General features: G+C 38.5%; 1 protein-coding gene and 1 long non-coding RNA gene across 5 annotated transcripts in view; one reads left to right on the top strand and one right to left on the bottom strand.

Moving 5' to 3' along the window:
- The window catches only part of LOC147844817 (uncharacterized), a 532,816-nt gene that overhangs the window by 150,627 nt on the left and 360,651 nt on the right, over nucleotides 1-21,538 (top strand). The gene's annotated exons all lie outside the window — the stretch shown is intronic.
- LOC101886704 (zinc finger protein) overlaps nucleotides 14,114-21,538 on the bottom strand; it is an 846,922-nt gene continuing 839,497 nt past the window's right edge. For 2 of the 4 annotated variants that reach the window (XM_087249134.1, XM_087249135.1), the window contains exon 3: nucleotides 14,114-16,216. In XM_087249134.1, the coding sequence (XP_087105260.1) occupies nucleotides 15,225-16,216 (992 nt within the window). In that variant the 3' untranslated portion in view covers nucleotides 14,114-15,224. Of the gene's footprint in view, nucleotides 17,297-17,799; nucleotides 20,585-21,538 lie in introns of those variants that run through there. The other 2 variants (XM_087249133.1, XM_087249137.1) reach the window with 2 other exon arrangements.

Below are 21,538 nucleotides of genomic sequence, written 5' to 3'. Positions count from 1 at the left end.
GCATGACCCAGCCATCTAGCTTCCTTTCTTCCTTCCAGCTGATTTGCACTCAGCCTTCTCCCCCTTTTCACTCAACTAACTCCAGCAGGAGTTCTTTCCCTGCCCAGGCCCCCCTGTCACCACCCCCCATCCCCCCCGGCCGCTGCCACAGAAGTTTTCACTGCTCCCCAACTTTTCTATCTTCTGTAGGACCTCCCCCCCATCCCATGATGACATATAGTATAGCACTATTTATTTTTCTCTCTGATTTTATTTATATAAATTTATATCTTTATGCACCCATGCATATAAATATTCATTTATATATAGTGCTGTCACCCTCACGCTCTGTTCCCGCAGGAACACCCCCAGAGCACCTATACCGCCCGTCACCCTCCACTAAGAGTCTTCACCTCCCCCTCATCTTTCCCGACTCCTACCGGAGCCAGCCAAATAGCTCACCCAACCCCGAGCTGTGCGGGAGTCATGTCACCGATCCTCCCCGGCCCTATTCTCACACATCTTTTTTTTTTACGTTTATTTATATATGTGTATATATATATATATATATATATATATATATATATATATGCACCCACGCATATAAATATATATATATATATATAGTGTTGTCACCTTCAAGCTCTAACTCTCGCAGAGTTAATCCCGAGCATCGGACCCCCGCAGGGGTCATCGCCCAAGTGCCATTTCACCCTCCAGCTGGGGCTTCACCAACCATTCCTTTTCCCGACTCCAGCTGGAGATGGCACATACAGCTCTCTCTCCCGCAGGAGAGCCAAGAGCCTCGACTCTCGCAAGAATCAGTAACCCCCCCCAAGGCCCTAGATTACCTCATTATATATTTATATATCTATATCTTTCATATAAATACATAATTATATATAGTGCTGCCACCTCCCAGCTCTATCTCCGCAAGGAGTGTTCCTCGAGCAAATTACTCCTTCGGAGTCCCTGCCCCCCCGCCCCCCTTCACCCCCTTCACCCCCCTCTCCAGTCCTTTCTACCCCTTCCCTTATAGTGACTCCAGCAGGATTCCCTTCCACCCCATGGCTCTGACCCCTACAGGCAGGCACGTGCACACATAGGGCTCAACCTGTGCAGTGCACATGCCCTTTTTAGTCTTGAATAGAAAGTGCCCTTACAAAAGGATCAAAAGTGCACCTATAGAACCGCTCTTAAGTACGCACGCGACAACACAGCTGATCAGAACGCGCGCGAAAACACCGCTCTTTAGTACTTAGTACGCGCGCGACAACCCCATCTGCCCTGGGCTCAATTATCTCTGAGCTCAGGGTTCTCTCCCGGGACAGCATGCCAAACCTGCTTACAGTTGTCAAGCAATATCTAAGTGTGAACTCTTGAATTTGTTTTTATTGTTGTGATTATTTTTATGATAGTTTTGCATTCTGTATGTAAAGCACTATGAATTGCCATGGTGTATAAAATGTGCTACAGCATAAATAAACTTGTCTGGCAGTGTCATGCATTGGATAAATTGACAGAGAAAATAGACATAAGATTTTTTTTTTCAGTGCAGCTAAACGCCAAGTACAAAAACTTCACATATTAAGCATACTGGCTTTTCAGAATGAGTGCTTATGAAAATACATATGTCACATTATCAATCACAGGCAAAGGAGAAAGAGATGATTGAGGAACAGGCAGGGCAGGGTCAGTCAGATGTACAGTGTCAGTTAAGGGTGTTGTGCTTTATTGAAGGGATGATGACAATTCTTTTGGGGGGTGAACAATTTTTTTGAAAGTTTTCTGAGTTGTGGCTGTTTAGCAGATTTCACAGGCTCACTTATTTACAATATGATTGGTTATTTTAACGTTTTTAAAGTTAGTTATTATGAGTATGGAAAATGTCTTTCTGCATTTATTCTGCTTTAGAAGTCAGACTGTTGACTGTAAACAACACAACAAACAAATAAATAGTTTTGAAGAAAAATTTGCTGTCACTGAACCTGAGAAAACTTTGAAAATAATCATAATGACGTAGTCTCCATGCTATACTAATAATTATGATGAAACCATTTTTAACTGCGGGAACATATCTTTATTAGAACAATTCGGCTGTATTATTTGTGTCCCCTTTAAAAAAATGCTCGAAAGAAATTTTATATTTATTGTCCCCCCCTACTGTTAAATCAGATTTACGCCCATGATTATACAGGAGCAGAATGTGGGTGATTATTAGCATTGTTTTTAAGACTGTTTAACTCTTGTTTTACTTAATAAAGCTTAAAGCTCCAAATTTACCTGCACATTCAGCTTAATTACAATCAGAGACAGTTTAAGAGCAGCAGTCTTGTGTGTTTAAGACTTTATTTCAGCTCTAATAACTTGTTTTAAAATGCTCAATCACACTCAATCTTCAGTATTCTGAGAATCAACAAGTCATAAATCTGCATTGTAATACTGTCAAGACTTCACATGAGTAAATAATTGTGAATAATATGTGTGTGTGTGTGGTCTTGGTTATAGAAGAAAAACTGCTGAAACACTCGTCAGAATCCCAAAGTAATAGTGTCATCAAGTGTGTGTTAGTGATGGAGAAAACTCAACATGTGATGGAGATTTAACTCTACTGTTGGTGTATTTGTATGTCTTATGATGATCAAACTCTACATTAAGGTGTCGTTAATGTTAATTCAGAACAGTGAATGAATCTTGTAGAGCATTTATGAATCCTAGTTACTGACTCCTGATGAATGAGAGTGATCAGACATTTACTGAAGCATTATTAATCCACAGTTGTGCTGGTGAACATCAGTTAATGCACTGAGAGACAACAAGAACTAACAGAGAACAACTTTATTGTCATCAACTAACATGAACAGATCAATAAATACTGGAATAAATGTGTTTTTATTGTTCAGTTCAAGACAAATCATGAAGAAGAAGAAGAGCAGAAACAAACGTCACACTTCATTTCTCCTTTATTCATTGAGCTGCTGGATTTCTCTACAGTTGTTTCAAGATTTGACAGAGATTCAGACAGGATTCAGACATTTCCATGTTCATCACATTCTAATATCAGCAGTGGATTTGACATTGACTTTTATTATTTGTGCTCAAACAACAGAGAAACAATGAAGAAGATCAATCTGTAGACAAGACTGAGCTGATCTGAACACAGCAGCATCCTGGAGGACACTTCATCAACATCAATGATGATACTGATGAAGACTGAGAAACACACACACACACACACACACACACTCACACACACACACACACACACACACACACACACACACACACACACACACACACACACACACGATCTCTGAAGAGGAATACTTGGAGAAGAAAGAAGCGCTGGTGAACTCCTCTGAATGACCAAAACACCCAGGCGGGACAGAGCAACAGACAGATGCTGAGCTGCTTATCTTGGAGGATGGCCAGCACAAACTCAATGCAGCTTCACACTCTCGTCCAGCCCTACATCACAGCATCATCAAGACGCATTTATTAACTAGTAAAACTGTGGACAAGCAAATATGATACAGCCTATAGACACTGTCTAGCCAGTGCTCAGACTAATATGTGTGTAATGTGTTGAGGCCGCAGCTCATGACTGGCCATCCGCTTTCTCTTTCACTCACACATTCCTCTCCAAAGCGTGTGAGGGGTGTCTAAACCTCAGATTATACTCATGAGCAAAAGGCCCGATCTCTCCTTCACATGTCTGGAGCTTTGTTTGCTTTATTTGTGTGTTAAAGTCATTCTAGATGTCTGTCAGCCTGTTCCTGTGGGTGAGATGGAGCGACTGACACATGAAATAAAGCTTTAGCATATGCATTCATCTACAATCTAAAGGGAAGTGTCGTGTTATTACTAGACCATCTACACTTACAGACTGGGCCGACATTTTCTTGATCACTTCACTAGATTATCTTTCCCCAATAATCTGGATTATCTAATCTAATCTAACCTGATCTACTCAAATCCACATCGCCCAGCCCTAATCAGGTGTCCAGACTTTTTTTTTTCTAGATGTCTGTCAGCCAGGAGTCTTGAGAAACAGAGCGGTGTCCCACATGTGTCTGGGTGACAGTGACTGATGCGCACTTGAACAGGGCACTCATATGAAGGAGGAGCGATAAGACGCAGCCGCAGACAAGTGTATCACATGAGAGTGTCAGTGCCCATTCTAGACTCACAGTGGATTTAACAGTGATGTTTCCTGTTTTCCAGACAAACACACTCAACCAATGGCTATTGCTGGACCGAGTTCATGTCTGAATATTAGCGAGTCCTAGACTATAGAAAGAAACGTCTTGAGTCTGGACTCGAGTACTACAGCCCTGACAGTCACATACTTCAGCTTGTAGATCAAACTTTACTGTATAAATAGCAACAGATCTTCATCTGTATATTATATTGTGGACGATGATGTAAATAAACTAAAACAAACACAAACCCGCTCTCTTAATGTCTTTCACCAGCCTGACAGTCACATTCACACTGATGGAGCATTAGGGGACTTTTATTCTGTCAGCTGAGAAACACCTGATCAATAATCATGAGCGCTGACTCTCCTTCACACACAGCCTTTCTGACAGAAGATCTTCAGTCAATATATTGCTTCATGTGAATGAGTAATCAGGGTTATTTTCAGATGCATGTGTAGTAAATACATCAGTTCACCAGGTCCCTTACAGTAAACTGCTGAATACATGCTTATAGTGTGTCTTCATATTATTGTAGTGGTTTAGATCAGTGGTCTTCAACCCCCAGGCGGGTGCTGGTGCGTGGATCAATCAGTACCGGGCTGAACAAGAATTATTTATCTTTAAGTTGGCAGATAAAGAAGCTGCATTTAAGTGAAGTTTCATAAACTAATTTCGAGAGGAGCACGTGATATGATTGTGCACCGCTGGCCACTCATCCGTAATCAGTAATAATCCAATCAGAATGATCCTAGCTTAGTATAAATGGATCACTTTCTCCCCATTGCACTATCTTCATTTTGGAAGAATGCTTCCCGCTACAAACGCTCCAGCATTTAAACTACGCTTCAGCATCATTCAACCTTCTGGCATGGAAGAACAAACAATCAACAACAACTTCTCCAACCAGAACCCTGCTCTCCCCAAAACTCCAGCAGCTGCCTCGCCAGCAATCGAGCCAGAATCCCCGCAAGAAGCCGGCATATCAACTCTTCCATCTTCTACTTCATCTGCCCCTCACTACACAAGCCACAACTTCGTCTAAACTTATGACGCCGGCGATTTCAAGCCACCGGAGAGAAGCCGAACTCACAGATCACCTAACGTTAACGGTCCACTTTCGGTAACGTGCATGCTTTAAAGGGAAGTCTGGCGAGATCAGCGTGAATAGAACGCTTTAAATGAACTCACCTCTCAGCCTCCCGCTGGTCAGCAGATCCATAACATTTCGACAGCTGAAATAGTTCGAAGGCAAATGACAAGGCAATCGAATCCATAAACATTATTCCATAACACCTTCATTCGTCGATATACATCCATGAAAAGGTGCACTGATATCCAAACCAGCCGCTGGTGAGAGTGGAGCCATACTTTCACGCATAAACATTGTAGCGATCTGATCTACAAAATGGCCGCCGGCCTTTGCACTCTGAACTCTTGACCATGACTCCAAGGAGCCAATAGCTTAAAGGGGAAGTATCACCATCCAATGAGCTTTCCAAAACTGGAGACGGTCCCGCCTTCTCTCCCGACAAATTCATGAATGGACTGCGTGCAGAGACTGAATCCGGCCAAATAATCATGTTGAGATTACAGACATGTTATTTATCATGGATGGAGTAAAGCCATGATAAACATTACATTAACACAGTTCCTATTAAGTGGCAACATCGTTTTTTAAGTCTGATGTAGGCAGTTGATATATTTACATTTTATTAATAATTATATATACATATATTTAAAAAAAAAAAAAAAAAAAAAAAGTAAATTAAAATTCTGAAATGAGTATTACCCAGCAAGTGATAGACAACCTACACATCAAGCAGTAACCCTTTTGTATCACGCCAATTGTGACTCTCATATCAATGCACCTGAACGTCAGTCAGTTTATAATGACAGTAAGAAAACAATTTCCTGCTCGACTGCAACAAACAAGAGGAGGACATTTCTGGCCATGGAGTAGCCTTTCATACTTATACTTTGTGTTAAATACATTCGAGTTTTAAAAAAACTTCTATATCAGTAAGGGGTTTAAACTCCACTCCATCATCATCCCACCAGCTCTCCAAGAGGTTTCCTGGACTTCCAGCATAGAAACGCCCCACACACTCAGTTCTCCTTCTAATTACCACCCTGCAGGAGGACAAATGCCCACTTCTACAACCCTGGCACATTGTGACATTAAGTATTGGAACATGCATTAACAAAGGCGCTTCCATTCACAATCATCCATACACTTATGAAGACTCCTCCCACGAATATCAGCCGATACAATTAATCATGTCTGCTGTACATGTGCCATGTTGCTAAGATTTCATTTCTAATTCTCTCTTGTTTTCCATTTTAGAGTTCAAGACTGCCAGCTCCTGAAACTGCCCTCATTCAACCCATCACACTCTTCATCCATTCCTAATGCATTTACACTCTTCGCAAAGATACTTTCTGCCTATACAGCCCACACCCTTGATACCATATTCACATATCCCCCCCCCCCCCCCCCCATTTACTCTTCATATCACTATTGACAATCTTTAGCACTCATAACGCTCCAATGCTGACTATCATTTGTACTTCCGCTATAGCAGAGTCGCTCCGCCGAGCCTCATTCTCCTTCTGCACACCCCCCCCCCCTCTTCTTCCCATTTATAGATGACACAACTGCCCTGTCACACGATTCTGATTTAAGAGATGCTTATAGCAGTTCTTTGCTCCACAGGTATCCCCCAGATCAACTCTCAGTCACTCTTACACAGGGTGTCTCCGGAGTATCAGAAGGTGTTGGGGGCTGATAAGTCAATATAGAGGAGTTTGAGGGCTTAAAGTATTAGAAAGTCTTAGATTCCTTTACAAGGTAATACATTTATTGTTGAACAAGGTATCATCGTATGCTAAAGTTTGACTGTATTCAAGCCGTGAATATCAGGATACTAGGTAGTTACGTAATCAGTAAAATTCTACTAGGGTTTGACAGCTTGCCGCTTGTTTACTGCAACACTATCAGTCTGCAGCTCTATAGGTGACAACCTGTCTAATCGGCTAGATTTTAATATACATGTGTCTGTATTCGAATGTTTAGTTGGATTCATTTGTTACATTTTAATATTTAGTAAATATTCCGTAAGATAAATCTCGCCAGCTTTTTTGATTGAAAATGGTGATAAGGTCTCTAAATGTGTGGGAAAAGTATTAAAGGTGTTGAATTACTTCTCTTATTTCTGTATACTATGTTTCAGAATATGAGCAGCCATCACAGAAGTACAAAGGGCAGCAACAAATCCAGATCCTAGAAAGGTGGTCACCTGATGCCTTCAAGACATGCGTCCTAGCCACTGGCCCCCCAAAGAAGCCCAGATGGCTCTTGTCAGCCATAATCCCACATCCACTCAAGGGCGAGGGTGTGACCCAGCCACCTTCTTCTTTTTCTTCCTTCTAGCCTGAGTAACACTCAGTTTCCTCCCCCAGCCACATAGGTAATTGGAGTTTCATCCAAGCCCCCCGTCACCTCGCCACCCTGGCCGTTTCCGCTGGAGTCTTCATAGCCCCCTCCCATTTCCCGACTCCTGCCGGACCCCGCCCCCACTAAAGCTCTGACTTCCGCAGAAGTGTTACCCCGAGCTACGACCCCCGCAGGGGTCGTCTCACCGTCCCTTCCAGGCCTTAGCAATCTTTATTTATATATATATATATATATCTATATACACCTGTACATAGATATATATTTATAATAGCGCTGTCACTCCCCCGCTCCATCTCCTAACGGAGTGTTCCTCGAGCACCTAACTTATCCCGTCACCCTCTAACAGGAGTCTTCACTGTCCAAATCCCCTTTCCCAGACTCCTGCTAGAGTAGGCCAGCTTGCCCTGTTCCCCGGGCGCCGACCCCCGCAGGGGTCAGTCACTGCCCCCCCCAGGCCACTGAAACTCATTATATATGTATATCTATGGACTTTCGTTTATAGATATATATTTATATAGAGCGCTGTCACTCCCCGCTCCATCTCCAGAGTGTTCCACGAGCATCGACTCCAGCAAGAGTCTGGCCAAACTTGCCACTCACCCTCTAGCAGAAATCTCCACCGCCCAAATCACACTTCACGATTTCTGCTAGAGATGGCAAAATAAAAAATTGCTGCACCCAACTCCCGCAGCGCCCATTCTGACTCAGAAATCTCCTGATCACCCCCTCCAGGCCTTAGATTATCCCATTATATATATATATATATTTATATACTCTCTCATATATACATATATATTTATATATAGCGCTGCCACTTCCCTGCTCTATCTCCGTTTGGAGTGTTCCTCGAGCATTTTTGACTCTTAATGAGCCAACCCCGCCCACCCCTTATGGCCCCCCTTATCTAGTCTCCACCCATCCCCCTCCCCTGCTCTGGCTTCCACAGGAGTCAGTTTCAAACTTTGCTCCAACTGGAGCCCCCTACTCTTTCTTCATTCCTTAATTACTATATCCAGCAGCCGGATATAGTAAAAACTTTCTAGCTTTTTGGGGGAAATTCTTTGAAATACTCGGCTGCTGTCCCGAGCTAGAGGCATTTTTTGGGGAGCGATCGAGACCTACCTGATCTCGGTTCTCCTGATATGCTTCTAGACCGGGCGGGAGCCCTGGGCTCAAATATCTCCGAGCTCAGGGTTCTCTCCCGGGACAGCATGCCAAACCTGCTATAAGTGCCAATCATATCTAAGTGGGAACTCTTAAAGTGAAGTTTCATAAACTAATTTCGAGAGGAGCACGTGATATGATTGTGCACCGCTGGCCACTCATCCGTAATCAGTAATAATCCAATCAGAATGATCCTAGCTTAGTATAAATGGATCACTTTCTCCCCATTGCACTATCTTCATTTTGGAAGAATCCCCCCTTCCACCCCATCTCCTCCTTTTTCTCCCCTTCTAAAGGGGGAGCGATCGAGACCTACCTGATCTCGGTTCTCCTGATATGCTTCTAGACCGGGCGGGAGCCCTGGGCTCAAATATCTCCGAGCTCAGGGTTCTCTCCCAGGACAGCATGCCAAACCTGCTATAAGTGCCAATCATATCTAAGTGGGAACTCTTGAAAAGAGCCAAACTGCAGTTAAAGTCCACCATTTAATAATTTGGCAAATAATTCCACTACAGATGTCCATGTAAACACAGTCACATTGTCCGCTGTGGTTGTGTGTTTTGACTCTGAAATTCAGCGCGCCCAAATAGACACTCCCACACCCTCCCACTTTAGTTCTTCCGACACTCCCCCTAAACAGAGCTGGACACGCCCACTTTTCTGACTTTTTCCAAAGTAGAGGTGTGAAAACACCCTGCTGAAACGAGGGGGTTTCATGGCCCTTTAAGATAGGCTACCAATTCTTAATTTACTGCACCTGGAAAATCCTGCTTATTTTGTCAATTGACATGTCGTCCTAATTCACTGTTACTCTTTTGCTGTATCTGAAAACCACGTAGTGATCCATAATGTTACGGAGTGCCATCAATCGTTTAGCGCGTGTTCGCTGTACAGTACATCCGGGTCTTACATGCTAAAACAATAAATAATAAAATAGCAAGAAATCATAAATGAGGCATGTTTCAAATACTTGACATTTTGCAGATGTTCAAACCGTTATTTTATAATTTAATTTTCATATTTAAAACGAAAAACGAGTAGAGCATGGTAATTTAAATTTTGTTTTTCAACTTAAAATCAAAAATCGAATGAACGCAACGTACACGGACCCAAAACCTTTAATTTCAGTGTTTTTCCAGGATATTGAGGATATTTGTGGATTCCTTCTTTTTTGTTCTCGGCTGATCAAATGAAAAAAAAAGGAAAATGACAGGGAAAAATTGGATTTTGATCATTTATTTAAACTATCACATCACTTTTCAGGTGAAGGAGGAAAAGTGTTGCACTTATCTAAAAAAAAGCTTTATGTGTTTTAAATAATTAAATAACTAAATTTTTTTTTTATTTTAAAGGATTGCATGTTTTCAAATGAAATAGTTTGAATGATTGTTAAATAAATCCCAAACACTGTGTCTGTGTTTGCACTTTTATTTTGTTTAAAAAATATAATATGAATCCATTAAAACAGAACTTTGTGACGCTGGGTCATTTCTGCAACCTTTTAATAAGAATATGATATAACGGCACAGTGGATGACTGTATGTATCAATAGGATGTGAGGACTAGTTACCTACCTATCCTCAATCGCTATCCTTCAGCTTCATCCCTGATTTATCAGGAGTGGCCACAGCAAAAAAAAAAGCCAATTATTCCAGCATATGTTTTACACAGCGGATACCCTTCCAGCTGCAACCCAGTACTGGGAAACACCCATACACAATCACATTTACACACACACTTATACACTAATGCCAATTTAGTTACCTCTTATTCACCTATACCATGTACATGTCTTTAAACTGAGATTGAAACGAGTACTTTTTACTTTATTACATTTTTGAGGCCGTACTTCTTTACTATAACTCGAGTACAAAAGTGTAGTCAGTACTTTCACCAGAGTCGTTTTAAAGGTGAGTAACTGTACTTCTACTTAAGTAAAGGACATGTGTACTTTTGCCATCTCTGCTAGTATTTCATTTATTGCAGGTTTTCTGGAAGCTCCAGTTGAGGGCATTAAGGACATACAGATGGCTTAAACCAATGTCAGCCTGGACAAACATATATTGCAGTTCTGCTACACCACACCAAACTCTTCTTTTGTATGAATGTCTGACTAATGCAGTGTTCTCTGAAGGTATTTCTGGAGCAAAACAACAGCACCCGTTACAGTGAAATTTGTGTTCATAAAGGATAGTAATATATGTGTAACAGGTCCAGTACATTTGTCGTAAAGGTTAAATCACAGAGAAAAGTTATTTTAAGAATTTGCAAAGGTTTTTTTTATTCTTCCTGCCTTCTCTCTTCAAACTAAACATTGGTTTGTGCTCGTTTTGGTGATTTCGATGTGATATGTGACTCATTTGCCTTGAAGCTATTGACCTTATTCTTCAATGTGGAAGTGCGCTTGTTTTTGTAATAAATAATGGCTGAAAACGGTCGAACCACTCGCTCTATAAACAAGTGTTTGCATGATTATACAGACAAAATAGAATAATATACTAAGAAAATATCAGTTTGCAACATCAAGCAGCAAAACGAGCTGTTTTAACATGTAAATATGAATGGAAGTGAATGAGACCGGAAGTCTCTAGCCAAATACATTCAAATGGCTGCGCCCGCTCATGCACGGAGAATAAGATGAATAGTTCCCTCTTTCTATATGTAAAGCAAGGGTCCTAAGATGTTTAAAGTCCAGAAAAGGAACTAAAAACTTTGTCAAAACATTGCTTTAATCTTCAGCATCAATTGTAATCTTACTAAGCTCAAAAACACATTTGTGCATCAAAAGTACTGTAAAAATAACTTATTTGTCGCTTACTGCTCGTAGTAAACACAAACCCTGATATGATGTTGGAGAGATATACACAAACAAATTTGTATTTACTGTTTTGTTTTGCCTAACTAAAGTGTTGTTGGAGCTTGGTATGTTCACAGTTGAACCACTGAAGTCACATGGAACGTTTTAACTGTTTTTTATTTATTTATTTTATTTTTTTGTGCCTTATCTCGACTATGACCATGTTGAGACCATTGATGTGTTTAGAGAATGAGGAGCATTTAATCTAAATATTGTAGTTTGTGTTGGGAATTTAGATTATAGGCTATAATAGTCAAATAGATCTGGACATGTCAGTGTAACTGTTGTGTTTGTAAAAGAGAATTGAACAATATATTCTACACATTTTCTTGATGATTTATTGAAATATTTATCTACATGTTTCACCCACAGGTGCTCAGTTTTGCTGCAGTAAAGCTAAACACAATAGATGTGCTTCATGCAAATAGGGGAAAACAACTAAATATTTAGCATGCAGACCTGCAAAGGGAAGGCGCAATGTCAGATTTATAGATTTTAGCTGGAGTTTTCACTATTGTGAAAGTGAAGTCATTCATTCTCAGTGTCTACAGAGTGGCAAACCTCATTATTGATTTTGTTGCATACTCACCTGGTGTTTGAGAATAAAAGATGTATTTAACTGCTAGACTGAATGATATAGATGTTTTTAGTGTTTTACACTTAATTCTTTTGTCCCCAGTTCCAGCTTTTACCTCAAGCATTTCTCTCAACCTATAAAACCTTAAACAGACGTAATGTATTTTACTTGTGATTCTTAGCTGTAGGTGATGTTTTATGATTTTTTTTTTTTTTTTTACTGAAAAATAGTTTAAAATTTATGCTCAATTTCGATTATCGAATCAAAAAATAGAATCGTCGATGCTGCCAAACCCCCATGTCACGTCACCTTGGCTTGCCAAGTGGGAAAAAAGCACGCTTGTTGAGTGCTTGCTAAACGGCAGACGCAGGAGACTCGTTGACAGAGCTTAAAGCCTCTTCTCTTTCAATGAAGTCGCCGGTGTGGAAGCATTTTGGATTTCCGGTGAGTTATGTTGACAACGTTCGTGTTGTCGACAAAAAAAAAAACAGTTTGCAAGCTCTGCTATGTACGTATTACGGTTTGTCCAATAGACAACACCGGCATTGCGATCCTCCGCCCCGCCCCCGTTGCAAATCCGCTTGTGAAAAGTACACACTCAGGCCGTGTTTACACTAATATGTCTTTGTTTTTAAATGGCATTTTAGAACGACAACGATTTGACATCCACAGTGGCGTGTACAGTAGCATTTCTGAGCAGCCCTCTTTCCTCACTACAGCTGAAAACGCACATCACGTGACCACACAGACACAGACACAGCCATGCACTCGAGACAGTGGGTCCAGGCAGTTAGCGGGTCAGCAGACTGCTTCAATCTTTCACTCACTTGTATTTAGTCATTTTAGCGAACAGATACTGTTGGCTGGTTCCTGTTGGTTGTGCACTTTTTTTACCGACGCCATTATAACGACACAGATTTATTACATTATTACAGCCTATTCACGAGTCCTGCAAAAAAAGTGATTTACAGGTGGTAATTATGTGTGTAACTTGCCTTTATTTATTTACTGTATGATTTGTTTATGGGTAAAACAAAGACCATGCAGGTCAGGTAGCTACAAATAATTAATTGGTTATTACTTAATTAATTATAATCGAAAATCGAATCGAACCGTGACTTTAGAATCGAAAATGTAATCGAATCGAGGTTTTGGAGGACCTGGATCTATAGTAACCTGCATGGTTTTAATGAAGGATTGTATGGTGAAACAACGTCACGGTATTAACGTTGATCCAATTTGCAAAATCGAAAGATAATTCAACCTTCATTCAACGTCTACAAAACGTTGTCTACTGAAAGTTTGTCTCCGTAAAGAAAACCTTTTTTTTTTCAAATTAGTCCATCAAAATAAATGTGTAGTGTTTTGAATCATTTAAATCATCATTGAATCATGAGTAACTTCATTTGTTACTCACAACACATCAAGAGTTTATCAAGTCAAAATGTCATTATCTGACACAAATCTGATCTGTGGTAACTGGCAAATGGCATTGTGTAGTCTGAACAGGGTTTAGCCGGACTTTAATTTGCCAACAAGTTTTGTGAAATGGCAGTCGAAAGCCCAAAATTGGAAGCAAAAATGTGTTTGTTCACAAGAGTGACAATCGAACAATGTGAATTATCAAAAACACAATTTCAGGGTGTAGAACAATGTTCCCTGCATCTCCCCAAACATTTTCTCCTCCATAATTTTTCTTATTTTCTTTTCAGAGCTGACTTTTTGATTGAAGTGTGCAATGTGCACAAATATGGTTATCGGTTCATAATAAGTTGAAACACATTGTCAGATTTTGCTGTATTTGGCTGAACCATTCTTAGGTGGCCCGCCAATGTAATAGATGACTCTAACACATAAAATAAGTAAGCTGACCAAAGTACTTACAGGGGGAAAAGTTTATTGAAGACAAAGAATGGTGCAGTTCCTCAGCAGTGATGTTAACTTGTTGGTTTTCAAGTAATTTAACCCAAATTACTGTCTGTGAGACACTATAACAAAGGATGTAACTCCCCCGGGAATTTCCAACTGCTTTGGTTGGGTCACATCTCTTGAGTTGATGTAGCTTATTTGGTTTACACCTTTTCAGACGTTGATACTTGATTGCATACGAAACAAGTCATACAATCTATCAACATAAAGAGTTATTATGCGTTCTTGCAGCCCAATAGCAACTCTCACAACCTGGTACTGGGCTGATCTACACAACAAAACAGTTGTCAAAATCTTCACTCTTTTTTAGTTATTGAGTTTAAATCTTCAGGTGTTCAAAGCGTTTTATTTCCAGTAATTTGGTATGTTTTTAAAAGTTCACACTGGTTTGGCATGCTGTCATGGGAGAGAGCATAAAGATCATAATCAAAATATCATCCTAACCAAAAGATCATCCTCGAGCCCTGGGCTACCTCTCGTAAGCAGGGTGAGAGAGGAGTTTGAGCTCAGGTAGATCTTGATGAACTCCCCCGACTTGTTTCTGTTCTAATGACAGATATCCAGATGGCTAAAGGGAGATATATGGCTTCTAAGAACTTGACTACGGTGCCAATTTAGAATGTTCAGTTTACTTAGGTTATGTGTTTTTGGGCTGTGGAAGGAAACTGGGGAAAACCCATGTGAGCATGGGGAGAATAAGCAAACTCTCCACAAATATCAACCAGTTCAGTGAGGGCTCTTCTTGCTGTGACATTCTTGCTGTAAGGCAACAATATCACTGGGCTGCTGTGTTGCCCATTCTAGAAAGGAGGAGGAGTAGGGGTAGAAGGGGAATTCTTCAAGATAAAGATAATTAAGGTTAGAAACTCTGGTTATTTATAGTGAGTTAGGAATCGTCTGATTGGTGAATCATGTGTTGGTTAATGTGGAACCAGCCGTGGACAATCATAAGCATGTGATCCTCTCGAAAGTAGTTTATAAATAAACTTCACGTCAATTAACAGCCAAACTACATGAAAAGGCTGCTGTTATGCATATACTCATGTTTGTGTGGACAAGGCCTTAATTTTGAGGACTCTGCTCTCCATTGTGAAGCTCCATGTGATTGCTGAGGCTTCTTTTATGTTTAAAGCCCTTTCCACACTCAATGCATATAAAACGCTCTCCTGAGTGAGTCTTCATGTGGTTCTTTATGGAGTATTTGTGTGTGAGACTCTTTCCACACAGATCACATGTGAACACTATGGTTCCAGTGTGACCATTCATGTGGTTCCTGAGGTTAGCTTTACATGTGAAGCTCTTTCCACACTGCGCACATGCAAACGGCTTCTTTCCGGTGTGAACTATCATGTGGTGTTTGAGTGTGCTTTTATATGGGAAACTTTTACCACACTCTGTGCATGTGTAAGGTTTCTCTCCAGTGTGAATCCTCATGTGGAGGTCAAGATTTTGTTTTTGAGCAAAACTTTTACCACACTGTGTGCAAACAAAAGTTCTTCCTCCATTGTGAGTTCTCATGTGGACTTCAAGGTTGCTATTTTGATTATAACTTTTTCCACACTGAGGGCAAGAGTAAGGCTTCTCCCCAGTGTGAATTCTCATGTGCACTGTTAAGTTTCCTGTAGTTTGAAAGCTTTTCCCACACTGTTGGCATGTGTATGGCCTCTCTCCAGTGTGAATTCTCATGTGCACTGTTAAGTTTCCTGTTTTATGGAAGCTTTTCCCACACTGTTGGCATGTGTATGGCCTTTCTCCAGTGTGAATTCTCATGTGCACTGTTAGGTTTCTTGTATTATAGAAGCTCTTTCCACACTGTTTGCAAGTGTAAGCTTTCTCCATAGTGTGACCTCTTATGTGAACATCAAGCTTTGGCTTTTGACTGAAACTTTTTCCACATTGTTTACAGCTGAAATTACACCTAGGTTTGGATTTCCGAGGTCTTCCACGTGACAAAGTCTTTTTCGTCAGTGTAGGTTTTTCATCAGTCGTCATGTCTTGCTGTATCTCTTCCATTTCATTCTGTTGATGAGTCTTTTCTTTCAGCAACATCAGGTCTTAAAAAAAAAGAAGAAGTTAACTTTAGTATGAAGACTCAAAGCGATAAGCATGAAATGGATGTTTCACCCACAAATATAAATGACCTTACCATTTACTCTCTCATTTGCTTTTAAACAATTCCTTTCTTCTGGAACACAAAGAAAGCTAACTTTTTTTTTCCACAATATCTTCTTTTGTGTTTAACAGAATCAACAAACCCCATAAAGGTTAAAAACCACAAGTACAGTAAATGGTGAGGTTATTTTCATTTCTGTTTCATAAATATCTTTAAAGGGTTCCTATTATAAACCATTATTATTATTATTATTTTTAGAAAAAACTTATTAAACCACACGAGGAAGAGTAAATGGTGAGGCTATTTTCATTTCTGCATCAACTATCCCTTTAAAAGGTTCCTACAAATACCCATTTTTTAAAAGATGTAAAATAAGTCTTTGGTGTTCCCAGAATGTGTCTGAGGTTTTGGCTCAAAATCAGATCATATTCCTTTCAGAATATTTAATTTTGGGGGTCTGGAGGAAAACCAAGCTCTTTTAGTGCCTGTGGCTTTAAATGCAATTGATCAAATGCACTCGCTCTGGATTACTCGTGTTAAGTTCCCTCATGTGTATCTTTCACATGATTTAAACATTTTTAACTTGCTTGGAAAACCCGATTGGGACAAATCCTGCATGTTCATAGCAAGTACGCATAATTTACTCTTCTATTTGTGAGTTTGCATTATTGTTTATAACTTATGCAAATATTTCCTAGTACTGGGTTGCAGCTGGTTTAAAACATATGCTGGATAAGTTGGTAGTTCATTCAGCTGTGGCAACCCTTGAAGAATAAATAGACTAAGCCAAAGGAGCTTAGCTGAAGACCTACGTAGTGACATTTTATATACCTGCCAAGATGCAGAAATGCCATCTCAAAAGGTTACCTGCTGTTAGTCCAATCAGGGACAGTGGCATCTTAAATATACAAATAATAATGTTAACCCAGGGTTTGCCAATGTGAAACTGTTAATGTTAATGAAAACCCAGGATTATTTTATAACCCCTAGGGGCTGTTTCATAAAAGTAGTTCAGATTTTGCTGACATCATGGCGCCCCTTGTGGCAGACGTGTTTGCTTGCTCCGCACATTTTTGCATAATGAGCACAATTAAAAAAAAAAAAAACACTGTACATTGTTTACATCTGTTTCATTACTCAAATCAGGTTTATATATTGTTTACTTTCATAGATATTTACATACTTACATTTTATAATCATACTTCAGTCACTTCTGTGTATATATGTGTATTTATGTGTATAATGTGTATGTTGTGTGTATGACTTCACTGTGGACGGCAAAGTAAGAATTTCATTGTACAGGGAGACGTGTTTCCTTACTGTGCACATGACAATAAACATTTGAATTGGATTGAATTGAAAAGCGGGGATTAAAGTAAAAACCTGACCGCACTTTAATTGGTTCTATAACAGTAAGTAATTGCCATGGTAGCACACAACATAATCAATGCATCTGTGCTCAACCTTTAGGGTTTCATGACAGTAACGTGCACAAGCAAATTATCTGGATTATTTTGACTGAACTCAGATTAGTTACATCAAATGATCTTCAAATTTCTGTTATGGAACCAATTTAAGCGTGGACGATTAGTTCTGCTCACTGAAGCCAGGTTTTCAACTTTAATCTCCACTTTTCTAAACCACTTTCATGAAACAGCCCCCGATCTCACATGCTATTGTTTTAGTGCTTCAGTTGCCTATTGGAGAAATGACCAGGAATAACGGTAGAAAACGGTCACACTACTTGCTCTACAAACAAGTGTATTCATGTTTATTCATACAAAAAAAATAAGAAAATATGACTTTGCAACATCAAGCAGCATTAAGCATGGGCCAGTATAAGATTCTGACGTATGATAACCTTGAATAAAAATATCACGCTTTCACAGTATTGTGATTACTGGTCTAAAATATATTATTTTTAAATGTCTAGGTATAAAACAAACTATTTTTTTTCCCCTTTAAGCACAAAATATTTTCTTTTAAGAAAATAAAAGAAATAAAAAGAATGTATTTATTTATTTTTTATATTTTGGAGCAGTAAACATGTCAGGCTAAATCATTCAAATGAATCATTGACATCTGTTGTTTTCATTAGTTTCAAAAACAGATTGCTTTACGATTTGAAATGGCATCTTTAGATATCTTTTCTGCTGGAGATACTATCTTAAAATGTAAAAAAAAAAAAAAAACTTGCATCCAGTTGAAGACAGAATTCAGAAGGGGCTAATAATTCTGTCCTTAAAATGGTGTTTTTAAAAAAAACTGCTTTTATTCTAGCCGGAAAAAAACAAATAAGACTTTCTCCAGAAGAAAAAAAAAATATTATCATACAAACTGTGAAAATTTCCTTGCTCTGTTAAACACAATTTGGGAAATATAAAAAATAATAGGTTTGGGCTATTAATTCTGACTAAAATTTTAGCGGTTTTAAAACCTTGACTTTTCCAAACCACGGTACACCTTGAAAGGAGTTATCATCCCTTTCGTAAGCAGCATAACACTGTTTTTAGGATCTAAAAATGGTTTCTTTTAAAAAAGTGTCAAGCAAAAAAATTCAATGGCTGCGCCTGCTGTTACGTGAAGAATATGGTCAATACTGACGAACTTCACACTCAAATGTTTGCATATCATCAGCATGCTGTAATCCATTTCTTAAGCAGCAAAAGTCTTTTTTAGACTAGTTTGTTGGCCAGTTGTAGTCAGTGCAATGCTAAATGTTTTTTTTTTTTCACTATTATTTGTTCCTTTTGTCTCACGTCGTCCCACAAGAACATTAATATAGTTTAGATTACTGTACAATGTTTTATAATAATTAATTACTTTAGTGTTTATTTAATTCCGCATATTTAAAATTGGGGGCATCCATATGACATACTTTAACACAATAGCCCTGGTAATTAAGTATTAAGAGTATAATAGTGATGTAATTCTAACTCAGATACTATCTGTGAGAACTAGTAACATCTACTAAAATCAAGTTTAAACCCATAAAGAAGTTGAGAAAAAAAGGAATTGTGATCAACGTGACATATGCAAATGGAAAGTACTAAGCCAACACCATCACTGTAATAGCAGATATCTTCTTAGGAATACTGTAGGTCAAATATTGTCAGCTCAGTTAAACATTTTTATATAGCGCCAGTGCTCAAGGATGCTTAGAAGAACAAGAAAAGCAAAATGAACAAAACAATAAAAATGTCCTGTTTAAAAATAAATGAAACAATAAACAGAAACAAAATACCTTCTCTTCAACACTTGCTTCAAGTTTATTTATATGAGAGTAATTAACAAAAAGAAATCAGGTAGGTCTAAGCAAGAAACAATAACCAAAAATGAGCTGATTAAAACTAGTACTCAATTTCTTATAGTGATGTATTGTTAGAATGGAATGACATTATGCTATTTAATAAATTAAACCTTCGGAAAAACTTTTCACACTTTTCTGTTACTTTTTTTTAGCTTTATATTGTCAGCTCAGTTAAACCTTTTATTAATTTATTGTGTTTATTTATTTTGTAAAGCATCAGTGCTCAAGGGCGCTTTACAAACAGTAGGAGAACAAGAAAAGCAATAACCTTAAGAAGGTAGAGAAAATGGGAGACTAATACATAAAATAATGACAAAAGACATGAGAACAAGTGATGAAAGAAACTCATTTCTGTCTTTTAATGAGTGCTTATGTGCATTTAGGAAAACTAGGCAGCACACTTAGGGCTGCAAGAATGATTTAATTTAGTATTCTTATTATTCAAATATCAGAATGAGAATCAGAATTGGTGTTTGAGAATGAAAATAAACCTGTTTGTTCCTGCAGATCTTCCTGTTTGACTCTGAATGTTTCTTCAATCTTCACATCTTCACTCTCCTCTTTAATAAACGCCATCTTTATAACAGTGTGGAGATCAGTCGCTTCAGCAGGAGTTTTTTTTTCTGTTTGGACACTTTATTCTGTTTTAAAAAACAAAACAATGAACAGAAACAAAATAACTTCTCTTCAACACTTGCTTCAATGTTTTTTTATGGGAGTAATTAACAAAAAGAAATCAGGTGAAATGTTTCTTTAAAACACTTATTACACACATTCCTGTTACTTTATTCAAACAATAGCCATTAGTTACTGATAATAAAATAGTACTACGTTGTATAAAGGGTTAAAATAATATTTCCAAAAGCAGGAATATAATTTAGCACCATATAAAAAAACTTAAAAATTTAGAACTTTAACTTTAAATCGGTTTATCTCTGTGCAAACGTTTTCAAACAAACCTTTGTCCAGTTGAATCACAGCGGTGAAGCGGCGCTGCCTGATGACGTCATGCGCGACGCCAAAATAAAAGTCTTTTTTTTAAAGCTTTTTTGACACTTTCTGTTGCAGTCATGACCTATTGATACATTACTCCCATGGTTTTTACTTTACACTATATATGCTCTCTCTCTCACACAAACCTTTAATCCAAACATTTTCTTAACTTTTTTAATCCACTTTATGATGACTTGTATGTCTACAACAACATTACTTCTTAATATCTGAGTACAAATCTCATCCTCATAATTATGACCTCTTCTTTTCTATTTCTACAACTTCATAGGCCTACGTAGAATTTCTTTTTTTCCACATGAATTGTCGTCTCTTATTAAGACAAGTTAAAGATGTATTATATGAAGTAATAAAAGGATTTGTACCCTTATAAGTAATTGTGGAGGATGGGTATAAAATAGTTGTTAATTCAAAATTAGACAATGTCATGAGTTGAAAAAAGCAATACCAAAAGATTGCATTGAAATAGTCAAAAAAAAAAAAAAAATAGTTGGGCGATGAAGATGAATTATCAGAGACCTATTTTAAGAAGAAAAATGGAGAAAAGATCAATGAGCTTATGTACAGTTAAGAGTTTTTATGCTGTTTTTAGATAAAAGGCTTTTGTAAGACCTATAGCACTCAACTACTGGAAGGAAAGATATGATGATTTAAAAAGAAATATGGTGAAATGTCAGAATGAACAATTTTAATTATTTATTGAGACATAATTGCATATTAATACAAATGATAGGTATTAAGATATAAATATATAGGTATTGAACAAGATATAATGACCCAAAGGTTGGTGATTCAAGCCCACCCACTGACGAATTACGCACTTTGCTGCCTTGCAACTGCTAACACGTGCACTGGGCATATATCCTGGGTCACATTCTGTCCAGCGTTACAAGATAATATCAGGATTTAGCAGAAGATTGTCACGGGTAGGGAAGGTATTTC

The sequence above is a fragment of the Danio rerio genome, chromosome 4 (assembly GCF_052040795.2).
Source record: "Danio rerio strain M-AB ecotype USA chromosome 4, GRCz13ab, whole genome shotgun sequence".
Lineage (NCBI taxonomy): Eukaryota > Metazoa > Chordata > Actinopteri > Cypriniformes > Danionidae > Danio > Danio rerio.
Note: the sequence above shows the minus strand (reverse complement) of the source record. Positions and strands in the feature narration are given on the sequence as shown.